Source organism: Trachurus japonicus, chromosome 24, assembly GCF_045865225.1.
Source record: "Trachurus japonicus isolate A0001 chromosome 24, Traja_1.0".
Classification (NCBI taxonomy): domain Eukaryota; kingdom Metazoa; phylum Chordata; class Actinopteri; order Carangiformes; family Carangidae; genus Trachurus; species Trachurus japonicus.
Genome location: NC_140930.1, coordinates 28,205,130 through 28,221,281, shown reverse-complemented (window position 1 = coordinate 28,221,281; position 16,152 = coordinate 28,205,130). Strand labels below are relative to the sequence as shown.

The 16,152-nt window shown below is 43.6% G+C and overlaps 1 protein-coding gene across 1 annotated transcript in view; it reads left to right on the top strand.

The window, feature by feature from the left end:
- LOC146962135 (forkhead box protein N3-like) overlaps nucleotides 1–16,152 on the top strand; it is a 67,691-nt gene that overhangs the window by 38,866 nt on the left and 12,673 nt on the right. Inside the window, exons 3-4 of the mRNA XM_085771769.1 lie at nucleotides 6,200–6,351; nucleotides 15,110–15,168. Coding sequence (XP_085627895.1) covers nucleotides 6,200–6,351; nucleotides 15,110–15,168 — 211 coding nt within the window. The remainder of the gene's footprint in view (nucleotides 1–6,199; nucleotides 6,352–15,109; nucleotides 15,169–16,152) is intronic.

Sequence of the window (16,152 nt, the reverse complement as noted above, 5' to 3'; positions counted from 1 at the left end):
GGTCTTGTCAAACAACAGTCACCACAACCTAACTTACTATTAGACCCTTTAAAACTTGTCTGTGACATGTTTCTGTCTATGAGAGCACTAGCAGTGAGTATGACAACAAGCCTTGTGCACACATATAACGTATGCAGCCAAAACTTTAGTGGCTCTCTTGGACAACATCCACGGGTGTAGAAATGATGCCACAAAACCCAAATGACCTCACTGAAATTAATTGCTAAGTGACAGGATATCATAGTTGCTTTGGGAGCAGCTTACATTGGACTGGGCCCACTTTGTGCCTCTTAGTGATTTTACATTTCAGACTTTTGCTTTCAAACCACAGATGGGAGCAACTGCTTGTTTAAAGGAATAGACTTGCACATTTTGAAATGGGTTGAAAGTTAACTTTCTAGCAGATGGGCTATTTTTCAGCAGTAAGTGAAAATACCCAGCCAAGTTTTTAAAAGTTTGTTTTGTATTAATCTTGAGGAAAACACCCTTATCTGTAATCTCAATGAAAAAAGAAAGTGAAATGTGAAAATGATGTCTGCATGAGAAGCACAAACTGGGGCAAACTAAATTACAACCACATGGAAAACAGGTTTGTGGAAGAAAACTCAATTCATAACACCTGTAGAAAAAAATTTCCACATACTTTTTTTCTGTGCTCTGACAAAAAATAGCCTGCTGTCCAAGCAACATGTAACTTTTACACCCAACAAGCCGCCTTTGTCCTTGAGCCTGCCTGTTGTCAAACGGCCTTCAGCTAGAACAGAGGTGGCAGGTATCAAACAACTAAACATCCCTCCTCTCTCTCTTTCCCCCTCCACTTGCCTCTCTGTGTACTGAACTGTAAGGAATCACAATGCTTTACATTGGTTGTATAGGTTAAGTCATATTGCACATGAAAATGTAGAGGACAGCAAAGCCTCTTACACTGATGCTTTCTCTGCAGGGAGAGAGGCATCATACGTCTTCTTTAATCTCATCCGATTACTGAGTAGAAAACAAAATTTACTCTCTCCTCTCATAATAGACAATATGTCTCTGCAGTATATGCCATTGTTAAAGATAATTAAATGGTTTAAAGCTGTAGATTCGCTGCTGGACACAGATGTAGCTGTTACAATAGAGGAAAGGATGATTTCTTTCGCTGTCACAGGCACCAGGGATAATAGAGACTCTAGGCTAGACCCAAATATGTCAGCTGTCAGATTGACATGAAATTTGGAAATTCTGATAAAGACATTCATGCTTCCCAGAGGATGAATCCTACTCACTCTGATGATCCACTGACTTTCCCTCAAATGTCACCGCGAGGTTAACCATGTAGGTTGTTGTTGTTGTTGTTGTTTTGGTATTTTGTTATATCTCTCTAACGATTATATTATATTATATTATATTATTCCTTTTATCAAGAAAAGGTAACAGTATGAAAAAAAGGAATATGTCCATCTTTATTATTTAAAGTCAAATGTAAAAATTCAGTGTAATCAGTATTAACAATGTAAACTTTCTGTATCCTAATATTTCTGTGCATATTTTTAATCCAGCTGATGTTTTGTTGGATATGGAGGTGTCGTTTCCATAGTGATGCTTAATGTATATGAAAAACACACTACAGTCAGGAACGCAGTGGCAGTAATGTAGTGCTACTATAGCCGGGTCAGCGGCAGCACGACTTTTAATATCTCCCATTTCCAAGGGAGACCAGCCCCCACGGCTTATATAACACAGGAAACAGATGTTGGCAACACACAATCATCTCTCCCTCTCTCCTTTTCTCTCAGTCTAACTCTCTAACTCTCTCTCTCTCTCTCTTCCTCTGTGTCCTCTTTCTTCCCCTTTTGTCCTTTACTCACCCCCTGACATGTTCAAAGTGTATTTATCTCCTCCGTGATGAAGATACCTGCAGATTGCTCACTATTGCGCAGCACTGGAACACTGGAGCTGCTTTTGTAATTAAAACCACTACAAACTAGTGTACTGACACAGATACATATAATTAAATCCATTCCTTTTAATATTGCTTAAACTTGCAATTTAAAGTGGAAGGCAGTGCCAAGTCAGTGTTGGTTTCACACTGTGTGATATGTCTCTGGGAGGAGGGGTTAATGTTTTCGAGTTGTGGATTATTTGTTGTGTAATCTGCCTCTTTAGCTGCAAACACCACCGTGATGTGATGTGACTATTTTATATCACATAGATGCAACACGAGTAAACACATCATCCAGGGAACTGTGCTGATCTCAGTAGAGTAAAACCAGATGGAGGCACGGCCAGAGGAGCAGGAGGAGGAGATATAAATGGAGATTGCGGAGTAGTTTCAGGTGAATGTCCTCCATCACCTGCTCCGCTGCTGTAAGATCCACCATTGTGGATGTTGTTCTATTTTTAAAATCTGTGTCATGCTGTATCACAGTCAGAAATCTTAAATCCCCATCTCTGACCTCAAATATTTTTTGTGATAATTTGATTTGGAGACACGCTGCTGCTGCTGCTGCTGCTGCTGCTTTTTTTTTTCCCCCTCAACTTCATCAGGAAATGAAAAGTCCATTTCACCTCCTCTTGCTTCCAAGCCCAGATGATGCCTGTTGCCAAGGCGACTGCTATAACCCAGGTGACAGACCCTTCCTGTGAGCTGCGCCCTGTGATTGGCCTGTCGACCCAGAGGGGGGGTGGTGGTGGTGGTGGGGGGTGGGGGGTGTCTGCAGATTGAGCCTTTTGATTGGCCGGCCTGGTTGGCAGAGGCAGGGGCCTCGGCAGACAGAGATTCTGTAGAGAGCATTGATTTAATCGGCTGGCAAGCGGGCAGACAGTCGGTGCACGCGCACAAACTCTCGCGCGCACACACCAAGACGCACACACACACACACACTCTTATACAAACGGCTGGCGGGCTGGAGGTGCAAGGGGAAATTTGGCCCAGTGGGGGTCACCTCTGTGGGAGCGATTGTATGTGTGTGTAATATCATGCTCTCCAGGAGAGGCGTTGCTGGCAGTAATAGAAGCACTCCCAGGAGCAGACCACGCTGGGTAATATCACACTCCCTAGGGAACTTGCCATACACACACTCACTCACTCTCACACACACACACAGGGAGCCCAACACGGCACATATGGCCTGTGTTCAACATGAATGACATAGTAATGCAAAGATCCAGACAGGGGGGGCACAAATCAACAGTGCACACACATGCTTTTAGCGTCTTGGATTCTCACAAGGTCAGATGATGAGGTGAGCAGTGGCACAGTTTTTTGACTCATTCACTGGACACTGTTGAATCAGGAGAGATGGAGAGAGACGGAGTAGGAGCAGCATTCAGAGGCTCTGGATGGTAATGCTTCATGAGGAACTATACAGCTGAATTGTCGTTTATTTTACCTGTAAAACAGGAAAAATCAGGTGTCAGACATGAATGTGGAGGTTCATTTAATCCAGGTTTTTTGAATCCTGCAGCAGGATATGTCTTACAGCAGATCAGATGCGGCCAATACTTTTTAATATTCTAGTCTTTGCACCGACAGTAATGTTTATATGATTTTAATTTGTAACTCTTGTTGGTATGCATCTCCTACTTCTGCAAGGTAATCCAGACACAGCTCTTGCTCCAGTCAGACATCAAACAACTCCTCCAGAGCTTATATCGACACATTGTGCAGTGTGGTTCAGAACTGCTCTAACTTTAAAGTTACCATCCCAGGCGGCTGGACTTACGCACAACTGATAAGCACCCACCCCCTCCGTCCAATCAGGAATCACCAAGACCGTTAAATAGACTGTTGCTAAGTAAAACAGACCGTTGCTAGGGACACCGCTCTGATCGGAGTAGCACAGAGCTGAAGAACTATGCAGGATATTTACCTTATGTTTCATTTTTACCTTCATTAAACAGCTTCAGACTAACATTGTGATGTTAGATAAATGACTTGTAACTTGTTACAGGGAGAGTGGAGGCCTTAAACACCGCTGCTGGAAACCAAACCTGCGATCAGAGCCTTGGGCCCGGTGTCACAGCTCTTCTCTGTGGCACCGCGAGTCCGCAACACAAACATGTCCCGTAGACGTAGATGGTGGTTGCATGATTTGGCAGTTTGACTGACAGACGGGCCATCCAACCAAAGTTGTCTGAGACTAATGTGATTGGTAGGACAAACTCTGACCCCTGATACTTACACAGATGACCAAATTTCATCATTGATATGTCAAATCACTTATTTAATTGATTACTGTTACTTACCAGATATACTCACATTTTTATAATTTTGCCAAAAATGGGCCACCTGGGATGGCACCTTTAATGAACTTCAGTGAGAGATAAAAAACAAGAAGACACCAGCGTCATGGTTCTGACTGCAGCCATGTTCAAACTCAACACTGATTCTGATCTCGTATCCACATCCGGTGGTGTTTCATAACTTTATCGTACACATTTGTGTCAATATTGCTGTGATATTATCTGTCAGTGGACAGACTGACATGTGAACACATGTCCCAGACGCAAAAGCACTTCTGTGGAAGTTCCCACTACATTTATTCATGATGACACACACACATACACACACACACACACACAAGATAAAAACAAAACCAGCCTCGTCGTCTACTGAATACATGAGTTAGAGCGTCAGCATGTTGACGTTTCACCTCGGCTGGTGTTGTCTCTCATCAGATACTGTTGCTCCTACGCCTCACTTAAGTGGTTTTAAGTTCCGTGATAAATGTGTTTTAAATAGGTAATGACCTCATACACTCCTTAATTGTCTCTTACATATTCAGAAGTGTATTTCTTGCTTGTTGATGTTGTTGAATCCAGGTCCAGGACTCTGTGGCAAAATAACTGTTGAGTGGTGTGGTCTTTTCTCTTTCTCAGGGACTGTATTTTTGAAAGAAAGTAGTTCCAGATAACAGTGCACAGAGTCAGATAAACCAAATGTCATTCCTCTTTTTCACTGCCGACGTCTCCGATGTTGGAAAGAGTGTGAAACTAAAACTAAAGCTATCTGCATGAGTAGCAGAAACTGGGTTTGTTGTGATCATCTGGGTGATCTGACCCTTTAAGTGGCCACAAGCCAAAATACTAGGAGCCACTGATGTAGTGGAAACATTCAAGAGTGTTTTTTTCTCATCCACTTCAACACAAAATGCTCCTCAGGTTTTAGAATTTGTCTCCACTGCTCACATGCACGTCTCTGGCACATCTGACATTTCCCTCTTAATAGATTCCTTGCAGTATTTGCAGAAATCAGAAGCCTGCAGTCATGTCGTCTCCCCGCCCTGTAGCCTGTACCTGTAACATATCACAGAGCACTACAAAGTGAGCTGAACACGAGGCAGGACGGCTTTAATTTTATATTTACTTCTCTTCTCCCCTGCTCTCCCTCTTCCTCTGCCATTCTCAGTCTCTCCGCTGTACACAAACTCCATAAATTTGCAACATTCAGATGACAAGGCAGATGAAAGCCCGCTGAAGGCTGTGAGGGATAGAGACAGGGAGTGTATTTTCATGGCCCATCTGAAATCCCTCCCCCTTTCTATAATCTATAGGCTGGTTTTCACTCAGATTGGGAGCCGACAGCTTCATTAGGTGAGGGAGAAGCTGCTTTGATCTAAAAATACACACCATCATCGCCTCTGGAGTGGAAAAAGTTAAAGAGTTTCTCTGTGTCTTAATCAGAAAAAATTATAATTTTTTTTAATTTTACTTTTTTATTCTGGGGAGAGGCAGAAGATTGAAAAAATATTGAGCGAGGTGGCATAGAGGATGCATGGATTCTCATTCCTGCAAGTGTTATCTTTCTTGGGAATATGGGAATGTTTGTGTGGCTGTGTGTGTGTGTGTTTGTGTGTGTGTGTGTGTGTGTGTGTGTGTGTGTGTTTGTGTGTTGTTTAGCTTTGTTTTGTTTTTTGAAGGGAGGCAGTAATCTATCTGTGTGAGCCAGTAGATGCTGTTGTTTTTCTCAAGGTCTTTATCTCGGTGGGAATGCAGCGTTGCTGTGTATACAGGTGGTTTGGTAAATAAGAATCCAGCACAAGGTCTGGACTTTGAGCTTGTGTTTGGGCTTTGGACTTGTTGGCTCAGGTCAGTGCGCTGTGATGTGTTTGTGATGTGCTTTGTGGGGCCTGATAGCACTTCCAATAACATCTCTCTCATCTTTTTCCCTCTCCCTCCCTCCCTCTTTCTTTCTGTCTTTCTTTCTCTCTCTCAGAGCATAGGCAAAGGCTCCCTGTGGTCCATAGATCCGGAGTACAGGCACAACCTGATCCAGGCGCTGAAGAAGACGCCGTACCATCCCTACTCGCCCGGCCTGGCCACCCCCTCCACCTCTCCACCCACCCTGCCTCAGACATTTCACCACAGGTAAGAAGGATTAGCTGACTGACTGGCTGATTGATTCATTGATACGTTTATATGACATATCTGATTTCCCTTAATTAATTGCTTAATCACTTTGCTGAATATGATTGGATTATTCAGCTTGGTTAATTGATAAACACATTCACTGATGGGGGGCGTACACTACACACACACATACACATGTATCTACAGTACGCTGCTGGTTCCTCACTGGCCTCATGTAAGAGTCCCTATGAACAGATGCATATGGCAGTTATATTGATTATTCTAACGATTAAATCTCAGAAGCACTCACCACCTCATGGACAGGTGGCAGGTTGACATGAATGATTCTTATCAAGTTTGTGCAGTTGAGCGTTCGATGAGTCCAACTTTGAGCACTAACAGAAGAAAACAAATCTTACAGAAGAAAGTAAAGTAAAGGCCTATTTATATGAGTAATCGACTATAAGTTAGAATAAGATGAATGTGTAACAACTCAGATGATTGGTCGTTAAGTGAATTATCAAGATTATCAAGATTCTTCAGGATTTTGGCATTTTTTCCTGTTTGAAGAAAATGAATTGATTTTCTGATTGTTTACCATTTTCATTTCAAGGATTGGATACTCAGTCTTAAAATAAAATCGGTCTTTGAATTATTTTATGTAAAATGCTAAAAAATAATAGATTTTATTTATAAGCGCCTTTCAAGGCTCTCAAGGTCACCTTAGATGAAAACAACACAAGAATAAAAATAATTAGAATAAAAAAGGCAATTCAAATACAGTCAAACCTGAGATGTATACGTATTATGAGGAGTAAGCCAGTCTGAACAGGTGTGTTTTAAAACCTGATTTGAAGGTGGGTAGTGATGGAAAAGTCTGCATGTCCTGGCAGAGCGGCTAAAAGATCTAAGTCCCATGGCGGATAGATGGGCAGGAGGGGAGCAGAGGAGTGTACGGGGGGTGTGTATGTCTCAAGGAGTTTAAGTGACGTATGAAGGAGCAAGATTATGTACACAGTTGCCTCGTTTACTCTCCAATTCTGTAGGAACTTTTGTAGCATGGAAATGGGTTCATGATTGTTGCTCAGACGGGAAATAAAAAGAAAATCAAGTTCCCTGGATAAATTCTTAGGAGCACTTCAATGTATTTATGCAGTGTTGGTGTTTATTTGATGTTAGTGCATCTAAAAGATTCAAATCAAAACATATCATATCAAGACTAATTAAAGGTCCCATTAAGTAGAGGTAGATTTCCATGTCTCCTTTGATTATAAACCAGCTCTAGGTTATATTTATATAATATATTAATACTGTGGATGTATCAAGGCCTCAGTCCACAGAGAAATGCACACAGCCTGTATTCAGAACTGAGCCTTAAAACCACTTTTTTCACTTTTACTTTTATTTTTCTCACAACTACATGTGTGGTATGGAGCACAAACAAACAATCAGACATAGCAAGCAGGCAGTGGGGCTGTACATACCAGCTGTGAGGACTTCTGTAACTTTGTGATGTTACTAAAAAGCAAAGCAGTCACCAAGTCCTGCCCACCTGGGCCACAATACAAAAACTAAAAAAGAATTTGATTTCTCTGAGTGTTTTACCTTAAATCTGCTCAATTTTTATTGGATCAGTCAGAAAAAAGTCAATCAGAAAAGAGGCTCAGAGCCTCCTCTCTTCTGATTGGCTGACACTGACCTGTCATTACCAGAGCTCCAGAGAGAAGCTGAAAGAGGAGATGTAACTACACTGAGATGGTTTATGGTTCTTAAAACCACAGATGTTTCTTTTTGTGTTTCAGCACTTTAATTAAAACAAGTAAAACCAAGAAAGAATAAAATAATAGACCTTTAAAAGTGAATTTTATAAGCTGTGTAATTTGGGATTTTAGAAAAAGTGATTCAAGGTTCTCGTTATTGGTTTTGGAAATTTGTATTTTTCTAATATTTTTCTATTACATTGAATCAAAAAAAAAAAGATCAGTGGATAAAAGGAAAAAAAAGGTGTGTTAGTTTTAAGCCCTGCGGTACATAAACATAAAACATACAGTATACACTCCTCCACCTCCTTTATTATCTCCACTCACCTGCCCCTGGCATCATATAGCTGACCCGCCCCATCCTTTCATTTTTTTCTTTTTCTTTCTTTTTTCATGCTCCTCTCCCCTCCCTCCTCCTACCTCCCTCTCCCTCAGGCACATCACAGGTAAAGGCAGTGGTTGCTTTTTCTTCTCTCCACATGTTCCCTTGTTCACTACCTCTCCTTCTCCCCAGTCGATCCGGTCCATCCTCCTGTTTTACCTCTCCTCCAGCTCCTCACACGCCTTCATTCTGCTCCTCTCCCCGTCTTGTCTCCTCTTTTAATATCTCATACACCCTCCCGCTCATCCTCAGGCATATACATTACAACTAGTGGGGGCACCCAGTGCTCCGGCTTCTTTATTTATCCCTGCTGTGATTTATCCCCATTTCTGCTTTTCTCACTCTCTCTCCACCACTTTATCATTCAATTAAATCCTCTTTTGTCTGCATTCACTTCATTCCCCAGCCCCTCACAGACCCCTCACCCCCAACTGAGCCCATGTCTCTCCATAGCAGCATCCACCTGTGTTGTTTCCTCCACATCCCTCAGCTGACCTCTCCTCCACCTCCATCCTCCTCCCTTGCCAACTTCTTGGTTTCCGACTCTTTTGCCCAACCCTCTGGATATGTCAGCGAGAGCCTGTATCAGTCGTCTTTTTCACTTTCTTCGCTTGTTCTCCCTTCCCGCGCTCTCTCTGTTTCTCTCATTCCCTTTTTCCCTCTCTTCAATGAATACCCCACAACCACCACCGCCTCCCCTCCACCCCGCTCCCCAGTTGATCCGGGCAGGTTGGCTTGCAGAGCCAGCGGACTGTGTAAGACAGAATAATTGGTTCACCATAAAATGTAAAAGTGTCATTTTGAACAATGAGGTATGGGGAAGTGGAACAAATTGGGGGGATATGGGGGGAGAGCGGGGGGCAGGGTGTAGTGAGGGGAGATGGGGTGAGGGGGAGCGGGGTGGCAGGGAGAGAAGGGAGGTTGTTCATTTGCATTGTGACGCGCAGTGGGAACTGAGAGAGAAAGTGAGGAGAGTCCATTTCTTGGTTAGAGTATGAGGTCCCTCGTGTTGCAGCACCTGAGGAGCATGCATTTTGTGTGTGTGTGTGTATGTGTGCTTGTTCTGCTGTGTTTGTGGGGTCTACAACTATTCATGGGGATCAAAATGCAGGACCCCACAACATGAAGGTTTGTCTGAGGTTTAGAATTAGATTCATGTTCAGTCAGAAAGCTCCGCCTCCACGATATAGGAGGCCGTTTATTTTTTGTGTATTTTATCTCAGGTACACAATGGTCAGAGTTCCCACATGTCCTGGAAAACCTGGAAAACCTGGAAAGTGGTTGATTAATTTTTCAGTCATGGAAAACACATGGAAAATGTGAAAAAAATTATGGAAATTCCTGGAAAATTATCTATCACATTGTGACATCAGCTCCCAGAGCTCTGTTTGACTTTTTCAGATCCCTCAGGATTTCTTTTCCAAAGAAAATGAATGATGATGATGAATGTTTCCAGTGTTGGACCACGAGCATGAAGGTTTTTCTCTGCTGAGTGACAGATAGAGGATCATCTCAGAGCTGGAGTGGCCTGGTTTAAATGATAAATTTGTCATAATTTCTAAACATGTGAGAAATTATTTCATAGATAAGTTAAAGGGCCACAGACTGCACATCTTTAAATCAGACTTCTGGGGCTGAGAGAGGAAGAAACATAGAAACAAACATGTACAAAATAAGGTTCAACTTCTCCAAAGCCTGGGACGGGGGATGTGTTAGTGTTTGGTGTGATAACATGTCTGTCAGACTGGAGCAGCTGGAAATGTCCTGGGAAATGATTTTAAGAAAAGAGTGGGAAGCCTGAATGGCGTTATACCTTCTGTGTGGAGATCTGGTGCAATAAGACTGTGAGACCTGTGGAGGTTGCTCAGCTATCAGCCACTATCAGAGCTGATACTTCTGCCGATAACGATAGTTTATAGAATGTCCTATCAGCACAGATTAATCAGCCAAACCGATTAGTCAGTCGACCTCTAAAGTGCACTGTGTCAGTGATGGATCCCTAAAGATAGCTGTACAAAACGTGTTTCCATCATAACTGGAACTGAATTATTTTCATTGGCAGTTGATCCGATCATTCCTTTTGTGGTTCAGTGATTAATTGTTTTGTCATAAAATTGTGAATATTGTCCAAGGTGACATCTTCAACTAGCTTGAGTGACTTAAAACAGAGAATAGAAGCAAATTCTCTTAGAAAAAGAAGTTTCAAGCAGAAATTGTTGGCCATGTTTACTTAAAGAATGAATGAAATTGATTGTTATCAAAGTACTTGATAAATGAATTGACTAATTGAAGCAGCAGACTCAACAGACTTGCTGAGACCGTCGCTCTGCACTAAAATCACATGCCAGTTAGCAGAATTTAGTGTGTTTAAGTGCACTTCAGTATCAAACTCTTGAGACCTCAATGCAAGAAATATCTCTTATTGTTAGTGTTAGTCCTTTTATAACCTTCATTTTGTCTTTTTGTTCAGGTGAAAGAACTGCTCTTTGACTCTTAGATATTAGAGCGTTTCTGAATCCTTGAAAAGAAAAGCTTCAAAAAATGTCACTGCTTTACTACAACTACTAGCTATAAGATAAATAAAGGCTTCCAAATGTTACATGTGATTAAATAGCAAGCATCTTTCAAGTCTTGCAGGAGTTGACTTTTTTATATCTTCCTTAAATTAATGGAAACCAGCAGCTGCATGGCAGGTAGAAAATCAATCAGAGAATTTATGGTGTGTTTAAGAAGCAGGCCAGTGCAATGTAAAGTACACACACAGCATGTACAGTATGCACAATTTGTAGCTACAACATGAAAACCACTTGTATGGTTCTTTAACCTCTTTAGCGACTCTGTGTTTTTGGTCGATTATACCATAATGCTGCTGGGTCCACATCCCAAAATTTCCAAAGACATCAAACATGTCCATCTTTATCCACAACAAGATAACCGCACTGTTTCCTTTTGATCCAATTGTGGAGCAATAAAAAATACATTTGTGTTGGAGCAAGCAGATACAGACTAGATGTGATAGTGTCCGTTTGGAAGGAATGCATTCTCCAACTTTAAAGGCACTTAGTGGTGAATTTAATAGGAAGATTGGATTCAAGAAGTAATTAATGTTACATGGTCAACTTATAGTTTTTATTATATTAGACAATAACCAACCGTCCTGGAGGTTTCAAATCACCATGATTTAGTAAAATGCATGTTGCAAATGGCTCAGTAGGTCATCAGGTTCAAAGTTCACTTAGGCTACCATCTTTTTTTTTTAACTATTTTTAGACAGTATTGCATCGTCTTCATTCAGTAATACTTGATACACTGATGAAGATGAGATGATGTGGTTGAAAGCTTCAGAGTCTTTTTTCTGTTAATTAAAAAAAAAATTCACTTTCAATTGTGCAACATTTTGTACATGATGAGTCAGAACCGTCTGTTCTGTAAAAATAAATTATTTGTGAGGAGTTTCAAATATTTAAACACTTAATATTTTGAACTCAACATTTAGTCAAAAAAGTCATCTTATAAAGCTTCAAGGTCAAGATTATTTTTTTGAAGGTGTACAAAGTTAGACATGAGGAAGTGAGCCTTAAAGGTTCCATATTTTCACTTTTCCCGTATATTATTTGAAGTGTTGATCCATTAGGAGGTGTATTTGTGGTTTAAAGCACCAAAAGCCATCTCACTGTAGTTCTAAATCAATTCTCTCTGTGGAGCTCTAGTTACGGTATCAGCCAATCAGAAGAGAGGACGCTCTGGCAGTGTCTTCTCATTCGCTGACTGTTTTTGAGTGATCCAAATAAACGAGAGCAGATTTCAAATCCAAATCCTTCAAGTGTTGGATGGTGGGTCCAGGTGGCCATTGCTTGATGACTGTCTTGCTGTGACATCACAAAGTCCTGGCAGCTGGTTGGAAGGCTCGGTTTCTGAATACAAGCTGTGTGTGTTTCTTTGTGGATTGAGGCTTTAATACTTTCGCAGTGTTAATGTAGAACCTACACCTGCTTTATAATAAAAAAAGAAGGAAATCTGTTTCATTCCATGTTGGACCTTTAAGGTGTAGATCAGAGGCTCAGGGAATAGATCTCATCAGACGATGGTCCACATTGAAACAAGTGAACCAACACACAGTCTGTGTTAGAATATGGAATGAGATATTAAGAGTTTCCTCTATATGTATCTAGGAACTCAGTCGGCCCAATCAATATAACACAATATCTCTGTCAAGAGCACTCACTCTCAAGAATATTATGTTATGAAGTGTAATGACTGTGAATGGTAGCACCGCGTGTCTATTATGTTAAGGTCAAGGACTGTCTCAAGCAGTTCTACACAACCCAGAAGTGGACGATGAACGCAGAGAATGAGAAGATAGAGAGGCAGGAAGTGGCAGGATGAAGAGGTGGAAAAAGCATAGGGAAGAGAAAGAGGCTGAGATGGAGGGAGGAGGAGGAGGAGGAGAGAGCAATGACGCTTCTTTGTCCTCTAGTCTTTGTAGCTTTACACCTCTTGGTTTTTCATGGACCATAATAACTCACGCCGCACCAGTCGACCCCCACCTGCAGTTTTCTCCAGCGCGTGTGTGTCTGTGTGTGCGTCTTTATCTGCATGTGTGTGTGAGTTAATGCAGTCAGGTGTTTCAGCCCAACTTTGTGTGTGTGTCTGTGTGTGTGTGGATGTATATATCGTACGCGTGCCGTATATTTCTAAATGAATGTGTGTGTGTGTGTGTGTGTGTGTGTGTGTGTGTGTGTTGCAGGGAGAGAGAGGGAGAGAGAGCATGCTGGTAGGAGGTCAGCTCCATGGTGCATTCCTTCACACCCCATCAGCATCTGGATGGGAGGAGGAGGGGAGGGGAGAATGGATGGAAGGAGAGACGGGTGTCTCAATGGGGTTGGGGAGGAGCTCTCCCCCTCTCCCCCTCTCTCCCTCACCCCCCCCACCCCCCCCACCCCGCCGCCCCTCCCTTGGAGAGAAAAGAGGAGGGGAGGTGGTGGTGGTGGGGGGGGAGCGTCTGCCACGAGTTTAGTCCCTCGCCTGCTACATTAAATGTACAGGGTCGCCTTGGCAACGGGAACGCCGCCATGGCAACACAAGTAGTATAAGGCAGGTGCTGTCGCACTGTGAAGCCATTTGTTGAGAGAGGGAGAGAGAGAGAGAGTGCAGGGATGGGAAGAGAGACAGAAAGAAAGAGTGAGAAAAGGGGAGGAGAGGGAGCGGGGTTGAGCGGGGGGGGTGAGATGGGCGGGGGTGGGGTGGTAGGGAAAACAGACAGGCTGTTAGCGCAGGAAAAATATGTTATCGCCGTGGCAACGCAATGTGGCAACTCTCCATGGCAACAGCAGGTGGCTCAGGGCTGAAATTTGCGTTCTGCTTTTGCTTTTTTGTGTTGCTCCGTGTGTTTGTGCACGTGCTGCTGCTGCTGCCGCGTGTGTGTGTGTGCGTGTGTGCGTGCATGTACAGTAAGTGTATGTGTCTGCATCCAGCGTGTGTGTGTGTGTGTGAGTCCATCTTTTCCCTGCATCTGGCGAGGTGAGAGCCACATCAAGTGCAGACGTCCAAATCCTCTCATTCAGCAGCTTAGCAGAACATAAAACAGGACTCACATTACAAAGGAAACTCTCCTGATGAGTGGAAACGAGTGGGCTGCTGCTTCAGAGTTCACAGCATCCCCAGGTGTTTTCTCTCCTGTTTGTGTGTTCACGCATCTGTGTGTGCGTTTGTGTGTGTGTGTGCAATATGACCAAGATGTATGTTGTCAGCCACACACTGACTGTGTTTGAGAACAGCCTGTCTAACCACAGAGGGAGAGAGAGAAAGGAGCAGTCAGACGTGTTGCCTAATGGGGAACTAAAGACCACTCAACCTGGGAAAGCTCCTACATCCTCTCTCTCCCTCTCTCTCTCTCTCTCTCTCTCTCTCTCTCTCTCTCTCTCTCTCTCTCTCTCTCTCTCTCCGGCTTCATCCCTCCATCTTTCTCCTTCTGTCTTAGAATTATGGATTCACCAGCAGAACTGTATCTCTTGTCTTCATGCATGTGTGTGTGTGTGTGTGCGTGTGTGTGTGTGAGTGAAGATGTCTCTGTCTATGTGAGAAATGCCGTCATTACCTCCCTCATTAGTGGTGCAATGATCACGTAAACTGAATCCCCGGCTTTGTGTGTTCTTCTCCTCTGTGTGTGTGTGTGTGTGTGTGTGTGTCTCTGTGCAGCGTGTGTTTTAATGCATGCACGTCTGTCTTGACGACACGAGAGTGAGTTAAACGTGTGTGTGCGGCTGATGAGATTTTTTTCTTATTTATTTATTTATTTTTTCTTGAATGTGTGTGTGTGAATGGACCAGTGGCGGGCGGTAGGGGGTTGTCATGAGAAATTACCCCCATGGACTACAGCAGCGAGGCTGTAATTCTCTGAGGTAATCACAGGGAATAATGGCAACAGTGGGACACCCGGGAATCTAATCACTATAATCAGAACCACTGGCTTATGGGCTCAAATTCCTGCTTTGCTATCTGCCTGGTGATGAAGCCTGCCGGGCTGCTCGGCTGCTGCAACATGATCAAATGATTGACCAGTTTTCTCTTTCTCTTTCTCTCCCTCACCCCCCCCACCCCCTCCTCCATCCCTTCTTCCTCTCTTCTCCTCTAGTCCTCCATTGTGGTCGGGGAGTCCCCTCTTCAGAAAGAACGGAGGAGTCCTCCTACAAGGTACCGTTTCACCTCTGCAAGTCTTTTTTGTGTGAGATTCTCCTTCTCTCCTTCTCTCTTTCTCTCTCTCTCACCCTCTTCCTCGCCACCCCGCAACCCCGAGCCACCCTCCTCCACCCTCTATGGATGTGCCGACTCCAATCATCTCAATTCCAAATCCCTCTTTTTAGAGGCGCACCTTGAGAATACCGAGAGCTGAGTTCTGACACTTGGCTCGGCGCCAGAGGAGGAATGTTTTTTCTACGGAGGCGTATTTGAAGGTTAAAAAAAAAAAAAAGAGGGAGTGATGGAGACAAAGTAAGTGAGAGAGAGGTAAAGAGAGAACGAAAATCCCATCTTCAAATCAGAAGCTGGGGAGCAATCCCCCCCCGCCTGCCTCCTTCCCTCATTCAACACAGCATACAGTCTCAGTCTTCTATACTCATACACCTTTTCCCTGTATTTCCCATTATTCCTCCATTTCCTCCCCCCCTCACACGCACCTACCCCCCCTCCTCTTCCTCCTCCGCCTCCTCCTCCTCCCTGGTGGCTGGACGACAGTTTAAATGGACATTCAATCCCAATCAGGGAGCACTCCGGGAGCTCGCTGGGCTGCCGAGTCCTAAATGGAGGGGGAAATGGATACATTAGGCGTCTGCGGCGCGCCCTCCAATGCCGCTGATAATGGAGTAGTAATGGTCAAGGAGCCGGGGTTGGAGAGAGCGGCTGAAAACCTGGTCTCCCCCTAGACACACACAGTCTGAGAGTGATGTGTCTGAGCAGCTGGACGGAAAGATAGACGGACAGGGAGGAAGAGGGAGAGAAAGAGAGAGAGACAGCCGGGAGCTCCGAGCTGCACATGTGACGGGGCGAAGAGAAAACTTTTTAAATGTGTAATGTGTTTTTGAAGGGAGAGAGGGTGCAGAATGGCCGGGCGTGATATTTTGGAGGCGGCATCAGGGAGAAGGAAAGTTGTGGCAGAGCGCCAGAGGCAAAGACAAGGGG